The 17,650-nt window shown below is 36.7% G+C and overlaps 1 protein-coding gene across 9 annotated transcripts in view; it reads left to right on the top strand.

The window, feature by feature from the left end:
• LOC117405862 (rho guanine nucleotide exchange factor TIAM1-like) overlaps positions 1-14,790 on the top strand; it is a 97,385-nt gene extending 82,595 nt beyond the window's left edge. For 7 of the 9 annotated variants that reach the window (XM_059029697.1, XM_059029699.1, XM_059029698.1 and 4 more), the window contains 12 exons: positions 4,533-4,712; positions 5,424-5,492; positions 5,954-6,079; positions 7,528-7,636; positions 8,458-8,637; positions 8,865-8,983; positions 9,591-9,699; positions 10,486-10,544; positions 10,778-10,880; positions 11,301-11,388; positions 12,425-12,597; positions 13,224-14,790. In XM_059029697.1, coding sequence (XP_058885680.1) covers positions 4,533-4,712; positions 5,424-5,492; positions 5,954-6,079; positions 7,528-7,636; positions 8,458-8,637; positions 8,865-8,983; positions 9,591-9,699; positions 10,486-10,544; positions 10,778-10,880; positions 11,301-11,388; positions 12,425-12,597; positions 13,224-13,714 — 1,806 coding nt within the window. In that variant the 3' untranslated portion in view covers positions 13,715-14,790. Of the gene's footprint in view, positions 1-844; positions 1,199-4,328; positions 4,352-4,532; positions 4,713-5,423; positions 5,493-5,953; positions 6,080-7,527; positions 7,637-8,457; positions 8,638-8,864; positions 8,984-9,590; positions 9,700-10,485; positions 10,545-10,777; positions 10,881-11,300; positions 11,389-12,424; positions 12,598-13,223 lie in introns of those variants that run through there. The other 2 variants (XM_059029701.1, XM_059029703.1) reach the window with 2 other exon arrangements.
• The last annotated feature ends 2,860 nt before the right edge of the window (positions 14,791-17,650 follow it).

Raw genomic sequence — 17,650 nt, 5'->3', positions numbered from 1 at the left:
GATGCCTAAAGTTATTGTAACAAAGAATGGAGGATATGATGAATGTATTAATACCTAATCAAATCTGTTGACATTGTATGTAAAATGTATTCCTATGTAAATTATGGTATTTAAATACACCTTTTAAAATGTAGTTTGAAATCAACTTCTTTGTATTCACAAGGTGTGTAGATAGATATAGATCTATATATATAGATCTCTCTCTCTCTCTCTCTCTCTCTCTCTCTCTCTCTCTCTCTCTAGATAGATAGATAGATAGATAGAAAGAATTTTACTTTCCATACAAAAACTGTCTAACAATATTATGGTTGATCCAGAAAAGCTAACTCCCAGCTGTTCAGCATGGTTAATATACCTATTTCAAAAGACCGTGTGTGTGAAAATAAATCCTAGTTCTATATTTTTGATGACATGGCAACTGATTTTGTTTGTTTTAAATGTAATATCTAATGCTGAAATGTAGTTTTATTGCCTGTGATATAATGTCTATCCCCCAAAAAATCTGGCTTCAGGTTGTTAAAACTATTATAGTTTAAATATAATGTATTTTTAAAACTCTCCTAGATGATAAATAAAAGACTTTTTCTTTCATTATTTAGAATGTAACTAACAGTTAATAAATAAATAATGAAATAGCATAAAGCTGTTGAGCTCATCTCTTATGCAATGCCTGCATTACATTAAAATTCTGCTGTGGTTTGTGCTTGGCCAATCGCCTGAAGTGTAGCCCAAGAGAACAGCAAGTGACACTCCATTGTCAGTTACCTCCCCCTTCCTTTTTCTTTCATGTCACAATGCGGCTGCTGGATGTGATTATTCCTTGTTTACAGAAACTGAATATGTCAATGGATAAGCAGGAGGAGAGCAGCAGCTGTCAAAAGATTTTTTTTTGTTTTTCTTGTCATTGTTTACCATTAATCATGCAAGTCTAATTTCAGTGGTACCATAATAGTGGAGAGCAAATTGGGACACATTTGCTGTATCTAGAAAAAAAGTTTAAAGTTCTGAAGAAATACTTCTGTCTGTGACTTAAGAGATACGAAGATAAGCCGTGTTTTGTACTTATGTTGATCAGGAGATTTGTTGTCGGTGCTGTTGATCTGTTTGGATCATGTCTATTCTCAGGACAGGCAAACAGAGAGCAAGTTCTCAGAATGTGAAACGGTCCTCTGAATCTTTTTATGAGATGCTTCACCTGGTGAGCCTGTTTTCTTTTTTTTTGTTTCTAGATACAGTGTGAAAATGCCAATAATATGTTACAAAGGAAGCTAGTCTAAAGTCTGCATTTTCAAGAGCAGCCTTGCCGCAGTGCTTCATAAGGTTTTGTGCTCTTTTTAGCTGACTTAGAGCTCATATTTCAGAAAGGTGTATTTGATAGTTTACTGAGCTTAGTCAATTCGGCCTTAAAGAATGTTGTGACAGATCAAATGTACGTGTTTATATAATCCTCCAGCTGTTCTTCTTGATAGCTGACCTTGGGATTTCCATCAGTATTAGGCTCCTCCTTTCAGGTAACAGGAGAAAAATATGCTGTTGCATATGGCGTGCGAGTTTGTCTCGTGGCTGTCATTTGTTGTTGTTTTCCATTGTTAAGCACCATTTGAAACTTTATAAAGATCGACATTAAATAAAGTCTTGTTTTCTAGAGGAGCCTATCCCTAAGTTCAGAAACACAAACGTTTAAGTCATGGTATGTTATATGTAGTGGACTGACTGTATTTTATGGTCCGAGTTCTACTGCTTAGGGCCTGTTAGGGTTGGGTAAATTGCAGCATGTGTTTGAAAGACAGATTTGAGGTTTGGCAGATGCTTATGAGTCAGGTGACAAGTTCACTTGCCTGACCCTTATGGCTTTCCCTATAGTATTGTATGTTTTAAGGTCAAATTTTATGTTTAGAATTTGAATTGACATAATTGCAAGATGAGCTTGTAACGGGGGTTTGTTACGTGTGTGGGTCGTCACTGAATGATAGAGGCAGACACAGAGCATTGGGTGTTGACACGCCGCACAGGCGCGCAGATTTAATAAGCACAAGTGCTGACACTAAGGTACCAGCAATGGTATCCCTAGTGTCATGTTTAACCCTTTGCGGTCCATTTATTAATCGCGCGTCAGACACGCCAGGTCTAATTAATTTTCACACGCGCAGTTAATTTTATACGCGCTGTTTAAAAGTATTTTTTTCCACAGTCAAACGGGTTTAAAAGGCCCTGCATATCAACAAAGCACACACTAGGCATCTCCATCCCCGCCCCACCCTTTCGTTTGCTATAGCGTTCAGCTATGTAAGAAATAAATAATAATAATAATAATAGTCGTACATACCGATCGATCATCTCCCGATCACTCGTTTTATCACCAAACTCCTCAATAATGCGATCCAAGTCATTATTTTATTACTATAACATCTGAAAAAAGCTCTGCAAATGTCCATGATAGTCTCAGTGCGCTGACGCACTCAGCCAGCTTGTTTACTATGAACGGCCCATTATCTGATACCTGATACCATGTATGACAATGGACCGCAAAAGGTTAATAAAGAAAGCAACACAAAACAAAGCTATAAATAAAAGTTTGCAACACAAATGGCAAGCGCTAGTCCCACTAAAAGGATGGTCCCACTCTAGGAACCTACTGATCTACGCAAACTCTCTATACACTGTTTGGGATCAACCTTTAAACCAACCTACTTCTGGCCGCCTCACAGCGAGTCCTGCCTCTTTAATGCCTTCACGAGCATCGTCTTGCAGTTGAAGGATTCTGTAGCAGTTAATCGTGCAGCACTGATGTTCTCCTTGGTTGTGGTTATGTGCTGGGGTAGATGTTCCCTGGGTCAGTGCTGGCTCCATAGCTTCAGCTCCTGGGTTGATACAAGTCTGTAATGCAACACGAAACAAAACACAGCAATCTTTTGCTCAACGCCGCTCTGTAAAGCTATGGCCTAGCCGTGCAGTAGCCTCGAGCTGTCACACAGACACTTTTTGAGCTCCGTGCAGCCTCCATGGGCATGCCCCCCAGCCAAGCCACACCTCCCGATCAGCTCAGCGCCGGGCGAGCCTATCTGATCAATTACTTTCTTAGCAATGCATCTCCTGTTGCACGTCCCAGCTGCTTCCATAAAGGCACACATGCACTCAAGAACCAGCGACATGATCTCCCTGTCACAGAGCTCTCCCTGTCACAGAGCTCTCCCTGTCACAGAGCTCTCCCTGTCACAGAGCTCTCCCTGTCACAGAGCTCTTTTGATGCAAATGGAAATGGGAGTCCACTCATGCATTCTTACTAAATGTCATGAGATTTAAGAGGATTATCCCTGTATACTTGAACAAAAAAAAAAAAGGTATCCATTTAAAATGACACAGGCTGCAAGTCTTTATTAATTTAAGAATTCTTGCATCTAGCTTGTATTTGTCATTGTAGTCAGAAGCAAAAGTTACCCACCCTGACTCCAAATTTGCAGTTGCCTATTTTGATGAAAATGTACAGTGTTGGAGATAAAAGATGTTTAAAATGCTTTTAACTATTTGTTTGTCTTCGTATGTTTTTTTTTTTTGTGTTCGTCCTTGAGAAAGATACTGACCTTGGTTATTCCCCACCCACTACTTTGCTTTTCTGAAAATTCACCTATAATCTAATGTATCATTGTTTATCAGATGTGGATTTAAAAACCTACAAGAATAGCAAAAGTCATTGCAGAACCAATTTTAAAAAGTCTGTTGATGCTGAACTGTCTTCACATGGCTAAATTTGTTATGTGGGTGTTTTTATAAAAGGCACAGAGCAACCAGGGAAAAACAATGAACGATCACTGAATTGTGGATTTGTTCTTTGTTGACCTAATTTAAAGATCTTTTTATAGCGTCTTGCACAGTGAAAACATGTCACTATCCTCGCTCTTTCTCTATGAACAAAGACATAGAGAAAGTTTTAGATGCAACGGTAGCAACAAACCTATACCAAATTGAGGTCAGATTATTTCTCATTATTTGTTTAATTATTGGAGCAGAGTATTACTGAAATATATATATATATATATATATATATATATATATTTACATCAAGTGGTTTTCAGTGACTGTCAAGTTCAGCCTTCAACAGATTAAAATGAGCCTCTGCTGCATAAAACGTTACCAAGGTAACAGAATCCATAGATGGAAATTCACATGAAAAAAATTCTTCTTTTGATTTGTGATGAGTCTGCCAGAAGGATCAATGCACCACAGCAGGGAAAAGAAAGACTGTTCTTGGAAGAGCTGAAAATAGAACAAAGAGTGCAACTGATTTTATTCTTTAATCCTCATTAAGCAAGGTTTTATTCATTCTAATTAAACAGTGAGTGAGGTGGTGATGGTAAGTATAGAAATCTACATACTGATTATATAAGTGATGACTGAGCAATTTCTACCCCTAATTAGTCCGGCTCGGTAGTTGTTTTGCTCTAGATAGATGTGCTGCAGGGAGAAATGCTAAAAGTTGTGATAGCAATCCGGTACATTTTGATTTTTTTTTTTTTTTTTTCCTCCCCCCCAAGAGTACTGAGCAGGTTGCAGCTTTCTGTCGTAGTCTTCATGACATGAATCCCTCAGAGCTCTCTTCCGAGGCTGCAGACTCCTCTGGACCTCAACCTGCAATACTGCGGCAGCTGACCGATGCCGATAAACTGCGCAAAGTCATCTGCGAGCTGGTGGAAACTGAAAGAACCTACGTTAAAGTCAGTGTTTTATTCAGCTTTTACTGTTGTGTGCTTATTGGATAAGGTATATTATAGATAATTATTTTACTGTTGTGTGCTTATTGGATAAGGTATATTGTAGATAATTATTTGTCACACATTCACGGCAGTTCAGGTAGCACAATTTATATGTATCTTTTTTTTATTAGTGGCTATAATTGTCTGGTAGTCCTGAACTGTGGAAAGGACTAAACATTTATGGTAGTCTGATTTAACCATGGGTAACCATCGGTTTTATAAGCATTGGACTTTTGGCTGGCACACAGTTTCAGTAGTTGAACATTCAGTAGTAGTAATTCTGTTTGTGTTTTTGCACTGAGAATTTTTACTGTTTGCTAGGCTACATTTGAATTGCAGGTCATTTTTATTAAAATTGAAATACAATATTACCTACCAAACCTTTTTTGCCCCATGACTTTTTTGGGAGGGGGGAGGGGAGCGAGAGAGATTCTGCCCAGTGTTGCTGACAATTGATAGTTGGCAATATTCTTGGCTAGGAAACCTGGCTTTAACATTGGGGCCTAATGGCCATTATAAATTGCCATAGGATGTAGAATATGAATTATAGTATTTATTAGAGATTTAAACTTTGTTTTGATTTGTATAAACATTGAGTCTGGATATTTATAAAGGATGTTTTTTAAAAAAAAAAAAAAAAAAAAAAAAAAGTTTTTTTTTTTTCTCTTTCAGGATTTAAAATGTCTTATTGACAGGTATTTAACACCTTTACAGAAAGAAACCTTTCTTACTCAAGACGAGGTATGTTGATGGCACATATTTTCCAATTTGTGTAAATGCTGTGTAAATAAAAATGATGTTGAAATGGCAAATGTTTTGGTATTTTGTCTTCAGTGTAGTGTTGATGTTCAAGTGATGTCTGTACATTAAGAAGACCCTGTTTTTAACACGTCATGCACTTGACTGATGTTGGTTGACCCTATTTGCTCTTCATGGAGTCTATTTAATAAGCTGTACCCATATGTTTTATACAATTGTTGGTTTGTTGGAACAAGCACAGATGAAGTCAAAAGCAGGGGGTTGAATACACCTGTATTTGAAAAGGTTTATACAAACTAATTTCTTCTAACGTTGGACCACTTTACTACGTTGTTTGTCTACATACAGTACAATATTAGTTATGGAAACTTCTGTTTCTTGTAAGTAGTATTTTTATTGCACTGCAGTCATTTGAACTTGTTGCATGTCTCTCTTTGTCATAGCTTGATGTGCTTTTTGGAAACCTGGCAGAAATGTTGGAGTTCCAAAATGAATTTCTTCAAACACTTGAAGATGGAACAAGGCTGGTGCCTGATTTGGAAAAACTTGAAAAAGTTGATCAGTTCAAGGTAAAACTGGAAATAGTTAGTGACAAAAGTATTGGCACCCTACATTAACATAAGAATTCAAGAAAACATGTTGGTGAAAATTAACCGCTAATTATTGGCAAAGACCAAAATATACAATTTCTGGTAGTTTAACAAATTCTTTATACAAATTTAAAATAAAGCACTTAAACATTTTCAGATATGTGTTCATGACAAAAAATGAATAGAACTAATCAAATATATTCATTGATTGAAAATCATTTCACAGTAACTAAGCTGCATTGCTTGAGTGCTTTTGAAAAACTGTTTTAAAAGATTTTTGTTAAACTACCAGAAATTTTGTGTATTTTGGTCTTCATATTAGTTGGTGTCTAATGTTCACTAAATGATTGTATTGAACATGTTTTCTTGAATTATCTTATGTTAAGTGTAGGGTCAATACCTTTGTCTGCGACTGTACTGAACTAGTAAGAAGGGGATTAAGACTTTGACAAAGACTCCTTACACACAAACTTATAATTGTTTTTATAACAGAATTCAAGACAACTTCAATCTTCAAATATAAATGTATAAGATAATATTGCAGATATTGCTGTACGTGTTCACTCTACATTGCAAGACAACATTTTCCAAATGGTATTGAAAAGTCAGTTGCAGTGCCAGGTTTACAGTGGACTGCTATGCAGGGTGTGATTTGTCAAATTTCCATTTAGGGGATATAAATAGACAAACAATAAAACATCATGGCAAGCCTTGATACATCTGTAGTACATAATTTAAACAGTTAAGAGGATCACTATGTTACGTATTTATTATACTGAATTCACTGCTAATAAAATCTTCAGGAATCACACATTTGACAAATCTGCCATCATGCAGGATAAATGCAGTTATTTTTTTATGGATACGGTCATACTTGCCAACATTTGGAAACTGTTCAGTGGGATGCTGATCATATATGTTGTTATAGAATAGATGTATTCCCCAACTCAACACCACACGACCATCGTGACAATAGACATATCGGGTGGGAGGCGGGGGATAAATTTATCCCCCCCCCCCCCGGGATGACAAATCGCACCCTGCTACTATGGTGTAATTGTGAAGATTTTTATTGAATTCAACATTATGTACAGCAGTCCTGTTTCTCATATTTTGTTTTCCATACACCAAGTATTTCAGTGTCTACAGTCCTAAAATACATATTAGTAATGTTCAGGGAATACAATCTAAATGCAACATTTTATGAGATCCACAACTGGATTTTCCAGTCACTTCAAACGAATTCCAATCGAATGTGATTTCATGCTTTAAACTTACTCTTATGCATGGGCTGTGAATGATTTTGAAATAGAAGCCTACAGCTTTTGAATTGCAGTTTGATTAATGGGCATTTAACTGAAATCCAGACCAGAAAAAACTGAAAACCTGGATAGTCTTGATATTATTTGCACGTGTCCTATCTGCAGAAGGTGCTATTCTCCCTGGGTGGCTCTTTTCTATACTACGCAGACCGCTTCAAGATCTACAGTGCATTTTGTGCCAGCCATACAAAAGTTCCAAAGGTGTTTGTAAAAGGTAATAAGTTGTGTTTTTTTTGTTTTTGTTTTGTTTTTTTTTATTTAAATTAAGATCTCATTATTCTAAAGCATTCGCCTCTACCTCCTAATAAGTAAAGCTGTACAGAGACCAAATATTGTACAAAACTGAACCCTATGTCACAACCAGTGAAAGTGAAGTCGCATGTAGATATGAATCAGAAAGACAAAGATCATGAACTGAACCATTATCAAACAGAGAGCAAACTATGCATTTTGATTAAAATACATGAAAGCCAAAGATGTAGCCACAAAATATTAAATTAGGTTGAAGGTTAAAAAAATGAATTAAATTTAAATGAAGTTAAATGCTTGGCATTAAATAGTGATTCTAAAGTCCTTGTGGGTGAGAGTGCCAACAGAAGGTGTTTACCCTTTCTCCTCATTTACAAAGAAAGGCAGTGACCTTGATGCTCTAAGAATCACTCTGGGTCCTGATGCTGGCTCAGCAGTCACAAAGCAGACAATTCAAGATGACAACTAATAATAGCTGAACACCTTTAATCTGCACATCGGGCTGGGGAGGTAGATTCATATAGAAATTCGGATGCTTTTCAGAACGTTTAAATGAAGACCAAAGCATTTTAAACAAATCAACCAGTAACTCCCACTTGCATGCTCAACTGTTCTGGCACATATTCTCTAAAAAAGAATGTCCAGGCAAATTGAATTATCTTTAAATCAAGTTAAGAGAAGTCTATATTACTAACAGTTTTGCTTGTTTATTTAAGATTTTTAAATGCAAAACTGTAAACATGTTTTTTAAAAACCATACTCTCTTTTATTGTCTTTGTGTATTAGCTAAAACTGACCCTGCTTTCAAGGCCTTCCTTGATGCTCAGAATCCCAAACAGCAGCACTCCTCCACTCTGGAATCCTACCTGATTAAACCTATCCAGCGGGTGCTTAAGTACCCTTTGCTGCTAAGGGAGCTATTTTCCTTAACAGATCCTGAAAGTGAAGAACATTATCATCTTGATGGTAAGAAATTAACATTTACGGGCAGATATCAACTTAATTTCCAATAACTAGAGCTATGGCAAGTAATTCTCCAGCCACTAGCATGAAACTACTGTTCATAAAATGTAGATAACATGCCACAATTCTCCTGAAAACTGTATTAAGGTGAAATCATACGTTTAGATTTAGTTTAAAAAATGTACACATGGAATTCTCAGGACTTTTTTTCCCTCTTTTTGTTTCTTTAGTTGCAATGAAAGCCATGAACAAAGTAGCGAGCCACATTAATGAAATGCAAAAAATCCATGAAGAGTATGGTGCTGTATTTGACCAACTGATAGCAGAACAGATTGGAGAGAAAAAAGAGGCGAGTATCTGTTAAATATACATTTCTTTGTACATTTTAACTTATTTTTATTTAATTGAAATCCAAAATAGAAAGAGACAGTACATTTTTGTTTACAAAAAATAAGAAAAGAAAATGATTCACCAATGTGTTTGATTAGTTAAATAACTCTGATTGTGTTTGGTAGGTTGCAGATCTGTCGATGGGGGACGTGTTTGATTAGTTAAATAACTCTGATTGTGTTTGGTAGGTTGCAGATCTGTCGATGGGGGACGTGTTTGATTAGTTAAATAACTCTGATTGTGTTTGGTAGGTTGCAGATCTGTCGATGGGGGACGTGTTTGATTAGTTAAATAACTCTGATTGTGTTTGGTAGGTTGCAGATCTGTCGATGGGGGACGTGTTTGATTAGTTAAATAACTCTGATTGTGTTTGGTAGGTTGCAGATCTGTCGATGGGGGACGTGTTTGATTAGTTAAATAACTCTGATTGTGTTTGGTAGGTTGCAGATCTGTCGATGGGGGACGTGTTTGATTAGTTAAATAACTCTGATTGTGTTTGGTAGGTTGCAGATCTGTCGATGGGGGACGTGTTTGATTAGTTAAATAACTCTGATTGTGTTTGGTAGGTTGCAGATCTGTCGATGGGGGACTTGCTTCTTCACACAACAGTTGTTTGGCTTAACCCCCCTGCCTCTTTTGGAAAGTGGAAGAAAGACCCTGAGTTAGCAGCATTTGGTACGTCAAGTTTTTAGGCCAAAATAACTCAAATATTAAAACATCCCTGGAGGATTCAAGAATAGAAGCTTTTTTTAAATGTCATTGCTTGTATATTACTGCAAGGTATCGAAGGCTTTTAGGCACTATACATATTTTATAGTTACGTTTTAAAGACTTTAATGTACACTGCAATTTAATGTTTTAAAACACCTTTTACTTAGAAATTTTTGTATTTTATATATTTATGAAAAACAGTGCATTCTTTTAAATGTTATGTAAATATTTTAGTGTTAAAATATAGCAAGTAACTAAAATTGAATTTGCATTTGCAAAGAAAATGCTTTTTAAAGGACAATGTTATTTAATTTAAAGATGTAGTATTTCTAACGCATACTGTACATGTTTCTTAATCCACAATACATTATGACACAAGTACAGAATGCAGTCAAAGTATTTCTGCAATCTCGAGCTGTAGTGGTAGGTTAGGTGATTGGTGAAGCTAAAGCCATAATAGGCAAAGTACCACTTATCATTTTTTATGCTGCCATTAAATTTTCAAAGGAAAATAGAGCAATCTGCAGATTATAGCAATCTATCTGTTGCTGACTCTAAGTGGGTCTCCCTTTGTAACATGAAATGATTCACAGTGACACCTAGTGGAACTCAAATATGCATTTCATGTATTTTAATTATTTGGCAGTTGTGAATGGTTGCACTTGTGATTACATGATGATGTTGAATAATCAATGTGAACATAAACTACTGGTGCATAAACTTTGTTTTATTTCTTTTTTCCTATTTCAGTTTTTAAAACTGGCGTTGTATTTGTTTACAAAGATTGCTCAAAGCAGAAGAAAAAAATGGCAAGTATTACATTCTTCATATGCATTTATATAATCTAGTAAAACAGTATTAACATTTTGTTACAGCCCTGAGATTAATTATTACATTTAAAGTACTAAATTACACCATTTATTTATACTTGCTGATCCTGTAATGGATTTTTTAAATAATTTGATATTAAAAGAAAATCATGTATATAGAATTGGAAATATTTCTAAAGCAAGACTGTTTAACTGTTTTATTTTTCTGAAAGGGGGCATCTCATAGAGCTTCAATCTCAGACGAGAGAGACCCATTTCGATTCCGCCACATGATTTCTACTGATGCTCTTCAAGTTCGTGCACTTGCCAGTGCAGGTAAACTACTTCAGACCTTTCCCACAGCCTGTAAATGTTTCATGTGAAATGTTCACTGAACTGCAATTGATTGGGAGATCACCATTCAGCCAGAAATTATATTCCAACTTTTAGGTGTTTGGAGTCAGCCACACATTAATGATCCACTCAGTACTGCACGAGTGCTTCAAGCCCCTTGCGATAAACCTGAGAATACCCTGAACATGCAGCAGCTTTTCAGATTTAGGTTGCTTTGTCTAGTACAGATGAGTTTTTACAGGCAGGGACGCACCCCTAATGTTAGTGATTACTGTAGCCCTGAGTTCTTTAGCAAGGTAGTTGCTTGGAGTGAAGCAGAGACAATTGGTCTGTCTTAAGAGAAAATAATGAATGCCTAATGTGCTACTTAATGCATAAGCTCATGTTTTTATTATACCTCAGATGCTGAGGGAGGGGCTGTGTGTGAAGTTGTACATGTGAAATCTGAGTCTGAAGGGAGACCAGAAAGAACATTCCACCTCTGTTGCAGGTAAGAAGTAAACACACTTGTTTTGGATTCTACATACGAAGCCAGTTGCACTGAACATTTAATGCAGTTATTAAATTGTATAAGGAAAATAAAATTAATCAACATAGTTATGTAAGATGTCTTTTTTTTCTTTTTTTCTGGATTTACTGCAGCACTACTTTTAGTTGCTAATGAATACAAATCTTTTCCTCAATGGTCTATGAGTACTGCGGTTTCCATATATGGTCTGGTTGCCCTCAGGCGTCAATATCCCATTTAGAAATGGTTCATTCAAAGCATTTGCAATAATAAAATCGAGTTCCTCAGTATTGTTTCTGTATTTACGGAGACTGTTAATCTCTGGGTCGTGGGCTGTATCAGCGGTGGACAGTGTCGCGTCGTGGGTATTCCCAATAGACTAAATAATCGACACCAAAAACATCTTCGACTTACAATCAGCTGTTCAGTTCTGGCAGCTTTATTTTTTAATCTGAGTGCAGGCTAAGTTACCGCTAGGTCCTAATGCAAATTTATTAGCGAAAGTAAAGTTTAATTAAATATCTAGCGACCTACATGTAGGATCATGCTGTTTGTTCAGTAACTTCATAAGCCTATTGTGTTTTAGAGGAGAGGGCACATTGCCTGTGTTGTAATCAGTCTGCATCCAGTTGTTTGATTTACTTCAAGTTGTCATTCAAATCAGAGACTGGTTGCTATTGCTGTTGTGGTTACTGTATTACTGCTGACTCACCAGACACACTTCTCCTTTTTTTTTTTAATGCTTTATTTGCTAAGCTGAATTCAGATAGATGGATTGGATGTATATGACACAGAGGAAGCAGCCTTTAGTCTACATGATTTGAAAGACATGCAAGGGATGTGTACTAAAACGGAGCAGAAAAAGGTCAATTACAAACAGGAATATTTAAATATTTTCCAGTGGACTGATTTGAAACAGAGGTTAAACATATTTTGAAGGACAACATTCAAGGTCCTTTTTTGGTAATTAAGGACCCCATAAAGTTTTTCATTTTTTTTTTTTTTTTTTTTTTTTCAGTTCTCCAGAGAGTAAGAAAGACTTTTTAAAGACCATCCACTCTGTTCTTCGGGATAAACAGCGAAGGCAGCTTCTCAAAACTGAAAGTTTACCACCTAATCAGCAGTATGTACCTTTTGGAGGGAAGCGGCTTTGTGCCCTGAAGGGAGCAAGACCTGTAATGAACAGAGCAGGTACAAAACATTTATTTAGTACAGTAATTAGTTTAGTCTGTAGAGTGGGTTGTTGGAATGTGAAAATATCATAAAAATATAGGCAGGAATTTTCCAACTTGCAGGAAGAGCATGTATTCTAGTTAAACCCACTTAAACAAACCAGATGGACCACCAGAAAGACCTGCCCTCTGGCAAAGTAGACTAGCAACATACAAAAACCTAAATATAAAACACAATGACAAATTACAAAAATAAGAACATGGAAAATCTTTGGCTTTGTATATAGATTATTGTATACAATAATGTAATTGTTTGTTTTTAAATTCCAAATGATTTGTAAAGTTATATGATAAGGTTTTTACTGAATGTAAAGTGTTGATGGTCATCTTGTATAGAAACTTGGTACGACTTAAGTATGTAATGTTTAGCAATTAACTAAGTCTGCTTCTTTTTTAAATACATTCAGCTTGAATACATATGCAGCATCCAAGTGAAAACAAGCATATTTAAAACAAGAATAGATACAGAAGTAACCACCAACTAGCTTCAGTTAACATGTCAAGCAATTGGACAACATTTTATAGGCTGACCTAATTCTGAAAGTTTTTTTTTTAATTTAACACAAAACCGTTTTCTCTTTCAAGTTTCTGCACCGTCTAGGACTCTTGGGAAGGGAAAGCTAGTGAGGAACAGGTTTACCATTGATACAGACAGCGTGTTTGAGTGCAGTCCTGCTAGAGAGACTCAGCAGCAACACCAGCCTCAGCAAGCTGCCATTAGCGCGGACACTGACCGCTGGGTGGAGGAGCAGTTTGATCTGGATCAATACGAGGATCAGGAGGATGTCAAGGAGACTGACATTCTGAGCGATGATGATGAGTATTGTGAATCAGTCAAAGGGCCTACTGTGGAGCATGATCTGCCGGCTCAGGTAAAAGCAGTCTCTCTCATGGACAATACAAAACCTGAGCGGGAGAATAATCAGAAGACTGGGGATTCCCGTGCAATGAAAATGGCCCACCTTAAGAAACAATCTGCCGTATCTGGACTCAGTTGTGCCATAGAAAACACTGCCGAAGAGGTGATCTGGGTGAGACGGGAAGATTTTGTACCTGTTCGAAACAGTGACATTTAAGGTTCTAAGTAAATAATACATACTACTCTTATCAAGGCAAAATATTAATTTGCCATACACCTGTGGTTGGGCGAAGTTTGCACATAGATTCAGGCAGCTGATTCATATCACTGATCACATTTTTGCCAAATTTAGTCTTGGAACTCTAGATGGTGGATATTCTAATAAATAAAGGCTTTTGGAGTCGTATTATACGAAGGGCTTTAAGTTATTTATTCTGTTGATCAGGGGTTCTAATTAAATAATGAGGTGGAAAATGTTTGCAGCTATATTGGCACAGTTACTGTACCTATGTGCTGTACAACTGCTCTGCAGTAAAAGGTGAGTTATAGCACAATAAACAGTTTGTTTTATTTAATGTCATTCAAGTCACTTGGGGAATGCTTTCTTTACTAAACATATCTTGGTCTATTTGAAACAAAGAATGAGATTAAAATGTATTTAATTTTATTAAGCTTCATTTGAAACTAGAATAGAAATTGTGGCTGCCGAGAGGTTAATTTGGGGTGCTGGGTGAGGTAATCGCAGATGAAATCGTAATAGTTAAATAATAAAAGGATTGTGTTTAAAGTCCCGTCTCTGTAGACACACAATGACATTGTATAAAACTAATACGTTTCTAAATGTAAACATTTCTGAATTCATCCTCTGATGTGTGTATGTTGGTCACTATTGCTGTCAGTTTTTTTCAGATTTATTTTAAGACTCCTTTTGTAAATTTTATTGCTGCTATTGCTAGTAGTTTAATAGTATTTTTTGCTTTCTGCATTTTTAAACCCTTTTTTTTTTAGCTTAATCCTCTTAGCCCATGTATAGGAGGTAAGTGTCCAAAAAGAGTAGAATCTAGACAACTGTATTTCCACGAGACATTGTTCATTGTTTAATTCAAGTCTGCTGATGCATGCTGCCATGGCTGTCTGTACATAATGTCATTCTGTAACGCACATGTCAGAAGGGTTCTTTAATATATTTCTTTTTATAAGCTGAAAGAAGGTCTATTTTTATGTTTTTAGGAATATGGTTCTGAAAAGTTGTAAATGCTTGTCAAAACATGTAATAAAAATGAGGGAAAGAAGCATGGTGATTTGCAATGTTGCTTTCTTTCAACAGACTGGCATTCAATGTTGCGTTTCGTTTCAGGCTGCAGTTCTTCCACTAGTGCAGCGATGATTTACAAAATTGACTTGAATCCATTCTTTTCAAAATTAGGTGCTTTTTCTTTCTTACAAAAACATGAATTAGGGAAAGAATCCTGACATGATAGAAACCGATATTCTTTTATTAGCTGAAAATGTACAGACGCTTCAACCTAATTAATCAAGAGCACAGCTTTCTGAGAAGTAAGTGAAGCTTCAATAAAAGTTCAATCCCAACAGTGCAACACAACACTAAAGAAGATAAACAAACCAGAATAAAAAAGACATTCCAGGAGCTGTATAGTTAACTGTTCCTACAGACGTACTACTTTTACTCTGAATTGAACATGGTATGTGATGGAAAACAAAACTACTATATTTTGAATTTTTTAAAGCAATTTTAAAATATGTATTCCTTTGTTATGCAAATAGAAAAAAAAAAACTTTGGTTTAAGATATAATTCACAGTTGTAAATTGTAACGTTCTACACCAATAGTGATTTTACTGTATATTTGCAGGCTATGACACCAGTGATTTTTATATCCACTTTAGAACCCCAAAAGATTTTTAATACCATATTCCTTCGAATTTAAGACGCTACCCAAATTTCCCACCCTCAATCTGAGGAAAGTAAAACCTCAAATAAATGGGCAATTACAAAAATACAACATCAAATACGCATATGGAGGCAGTTTGCGGCCATCTGCTATCACAGAGCATTAAACTTATGTGCTGCTTCTCATTTCCAGTTGTGATTACTCACACCTGTTTTTCTCCCAGTTTGTGAACTGTGGTATTGCTTGGCATGTCCAAAAATATGGGGATCCTCTGGAAGCTAAACTTTGAAAATGGCTGCCTGTATGTCATGGATTAGTCGAGATCGGGCAGTAACGTTTTGGTTCGTCTTTTCTCGGCAGTAAGTCATGATGCTGTTTGTACTTGAGTAGTCACGCCTTTTGTTAATGATTTTAATACACACATCACTACTATTCTCTAATTTAAGATGCAGTCTATTTTTGAGAAGCAAAAAATTGGTCAAAAAGTGTGTCTTAACTTCGAAGGAATACAGTATTTTAAAACATTGAACAGGGAGTGGAAGAAATGAATGGGGAATGTATACAACCCCTACAAAGACAAATAAAACAAAAAAGAATATTGCTAAAGGCCTTTGTTTGGGTTAAACAACATACAGTACACCCAGTTGTTGGAATCAATAATCAAACGTTAAGACGTCCAACTGTGAGATGAAAGCAGAGTGCCTGCAACCACATGGGAAGAACAGTAAGAAATGTCTTTCACACAGCCTGAAACAATAAAATAGAAGTATGCTGTAATAAAAAGTCACAATATCATAAGATGTATTTAATTTTGTTTTATAAACCTTTATATAATTTATGCTTAAAATACAAGCACATAAAGCTTAGACTGTTAGAAGGTGGCTGCCAGCTGTGCTGAACTCGTGTGGTGTATTCCTCTGAGCAATGAGAGCGAATGGCTAATGTCAGTCATGTGGTAAGACTCCTCATACTACCGCATTCAGCTAATCAGTTGTATTTCACCAATCAGGTAAACTTATAAATGTGTGTATGTATATACAGTGCCTATAGAAAGTCTACACCCCCTTTCAAAATATTCTCCTTTTGTTGCCTTACAGCCTGGAATTAAAATAGTTTTTTTTTTGTTTGTTTTTTTTCCATTTATCTACACATCCTCCCCCACAACTTCCAAGTGAAAAAAATATTCTAGAAATTTGTAGAAAATTAATTAAAAAACTGAAATAGCTTGGTTGGATAAGTGTCCACCCCCCTTGTAATAGCAATCCTAAATTAGCTCAGGTGTAACCAATCGCCTTCAAAATCACACATCAAGTTAAGTGGCCTCCACCTGTGTTAAATTGTAGTGATTCACATGATTTCAGGATAAATTCAGGAGTTCCTGTAGGTTCCCTCTGCTGGGTAGTGCATTTCAAAGCAAAGACTCAACCATGAGCACCAAGGCGCTTTCAAAAGAACTCCGGGACAAAGTTGTTGAAAGGCACAGATCAGGGGATGGGTATAAAAAAATATCCTGTCGAGATGATTATTAAGAAGTGGAAGGTGTATGGCACCACCAAGACCCTGCCTAGGTCAGGCCGTCCCTCCAAACTGGATGACCGAGCAAGAAGGAGACTGATCAGAGAGGCTACCAAGAAGCCAATGGCAACTTTGCAAGAGCTACAGGCTTTTATGGCCAAGACTGGTCAAACTGTGCATGTGACAACAATATCCCAAGCACGCCACAAATCTGGCCTGTATGGTAGGGTGGCAAGATGGAAGCCATTACTCAAGAAAGCCCACCTTGAATCCCGTTTGAAGTTTTGTGGTCTGATGAAACTAAAATGGAACTTATGACCTAAATGCAAAGCGTTATGTTTGGCGCAAACCCAACACAGTGCATCACCCAAAGAACACCATCCTTACTGTGAAGCATGGTGGGGGCAGCATCATGTTATGGGGATGTTTTTCATCGGCAGGGACTGGGGCATTTGTCAGGATAGAAGGGAAAATGAATTGAGCAAAGTACAGAGAAGTCCTTGAGGAAAACCTGCTGCCCTCTGCAAGAAAGCTGAAACTGGGCCAGAAGTTCACCTTTCAGTATGACAACAACCCAAAGCACACAGCCAAAGCTACACTGGAGTGGCTAAGGAACAAAAAGGTAAATGTCCTTCAGTGGTCCAGTCAGAGCCCCGACCTAAATCCAATCGAATATTTGTGGCATGACTTGAAGATTGTTGTCCATCAACGCTCCCCAACAAACTTG

Source organism: Acipenser ruthenus, chromosome 9 (assembly GCF_902713425.1).
Source record: "Acipenser ruthenus chromosome 9, fAciRut3.2 maternal haplotype, whole genome shotgun sequence".
NCBI classification, from domain to species: Eukaryota; Metazoa; Chordata; class Actinopteri; order Acipenseriformes; family Acipenseridae; genus Acipenser; species Acipenser ruthenus.
This window is presented reverse-complemented; position numbering and strand designations above follow the sequence as displayed.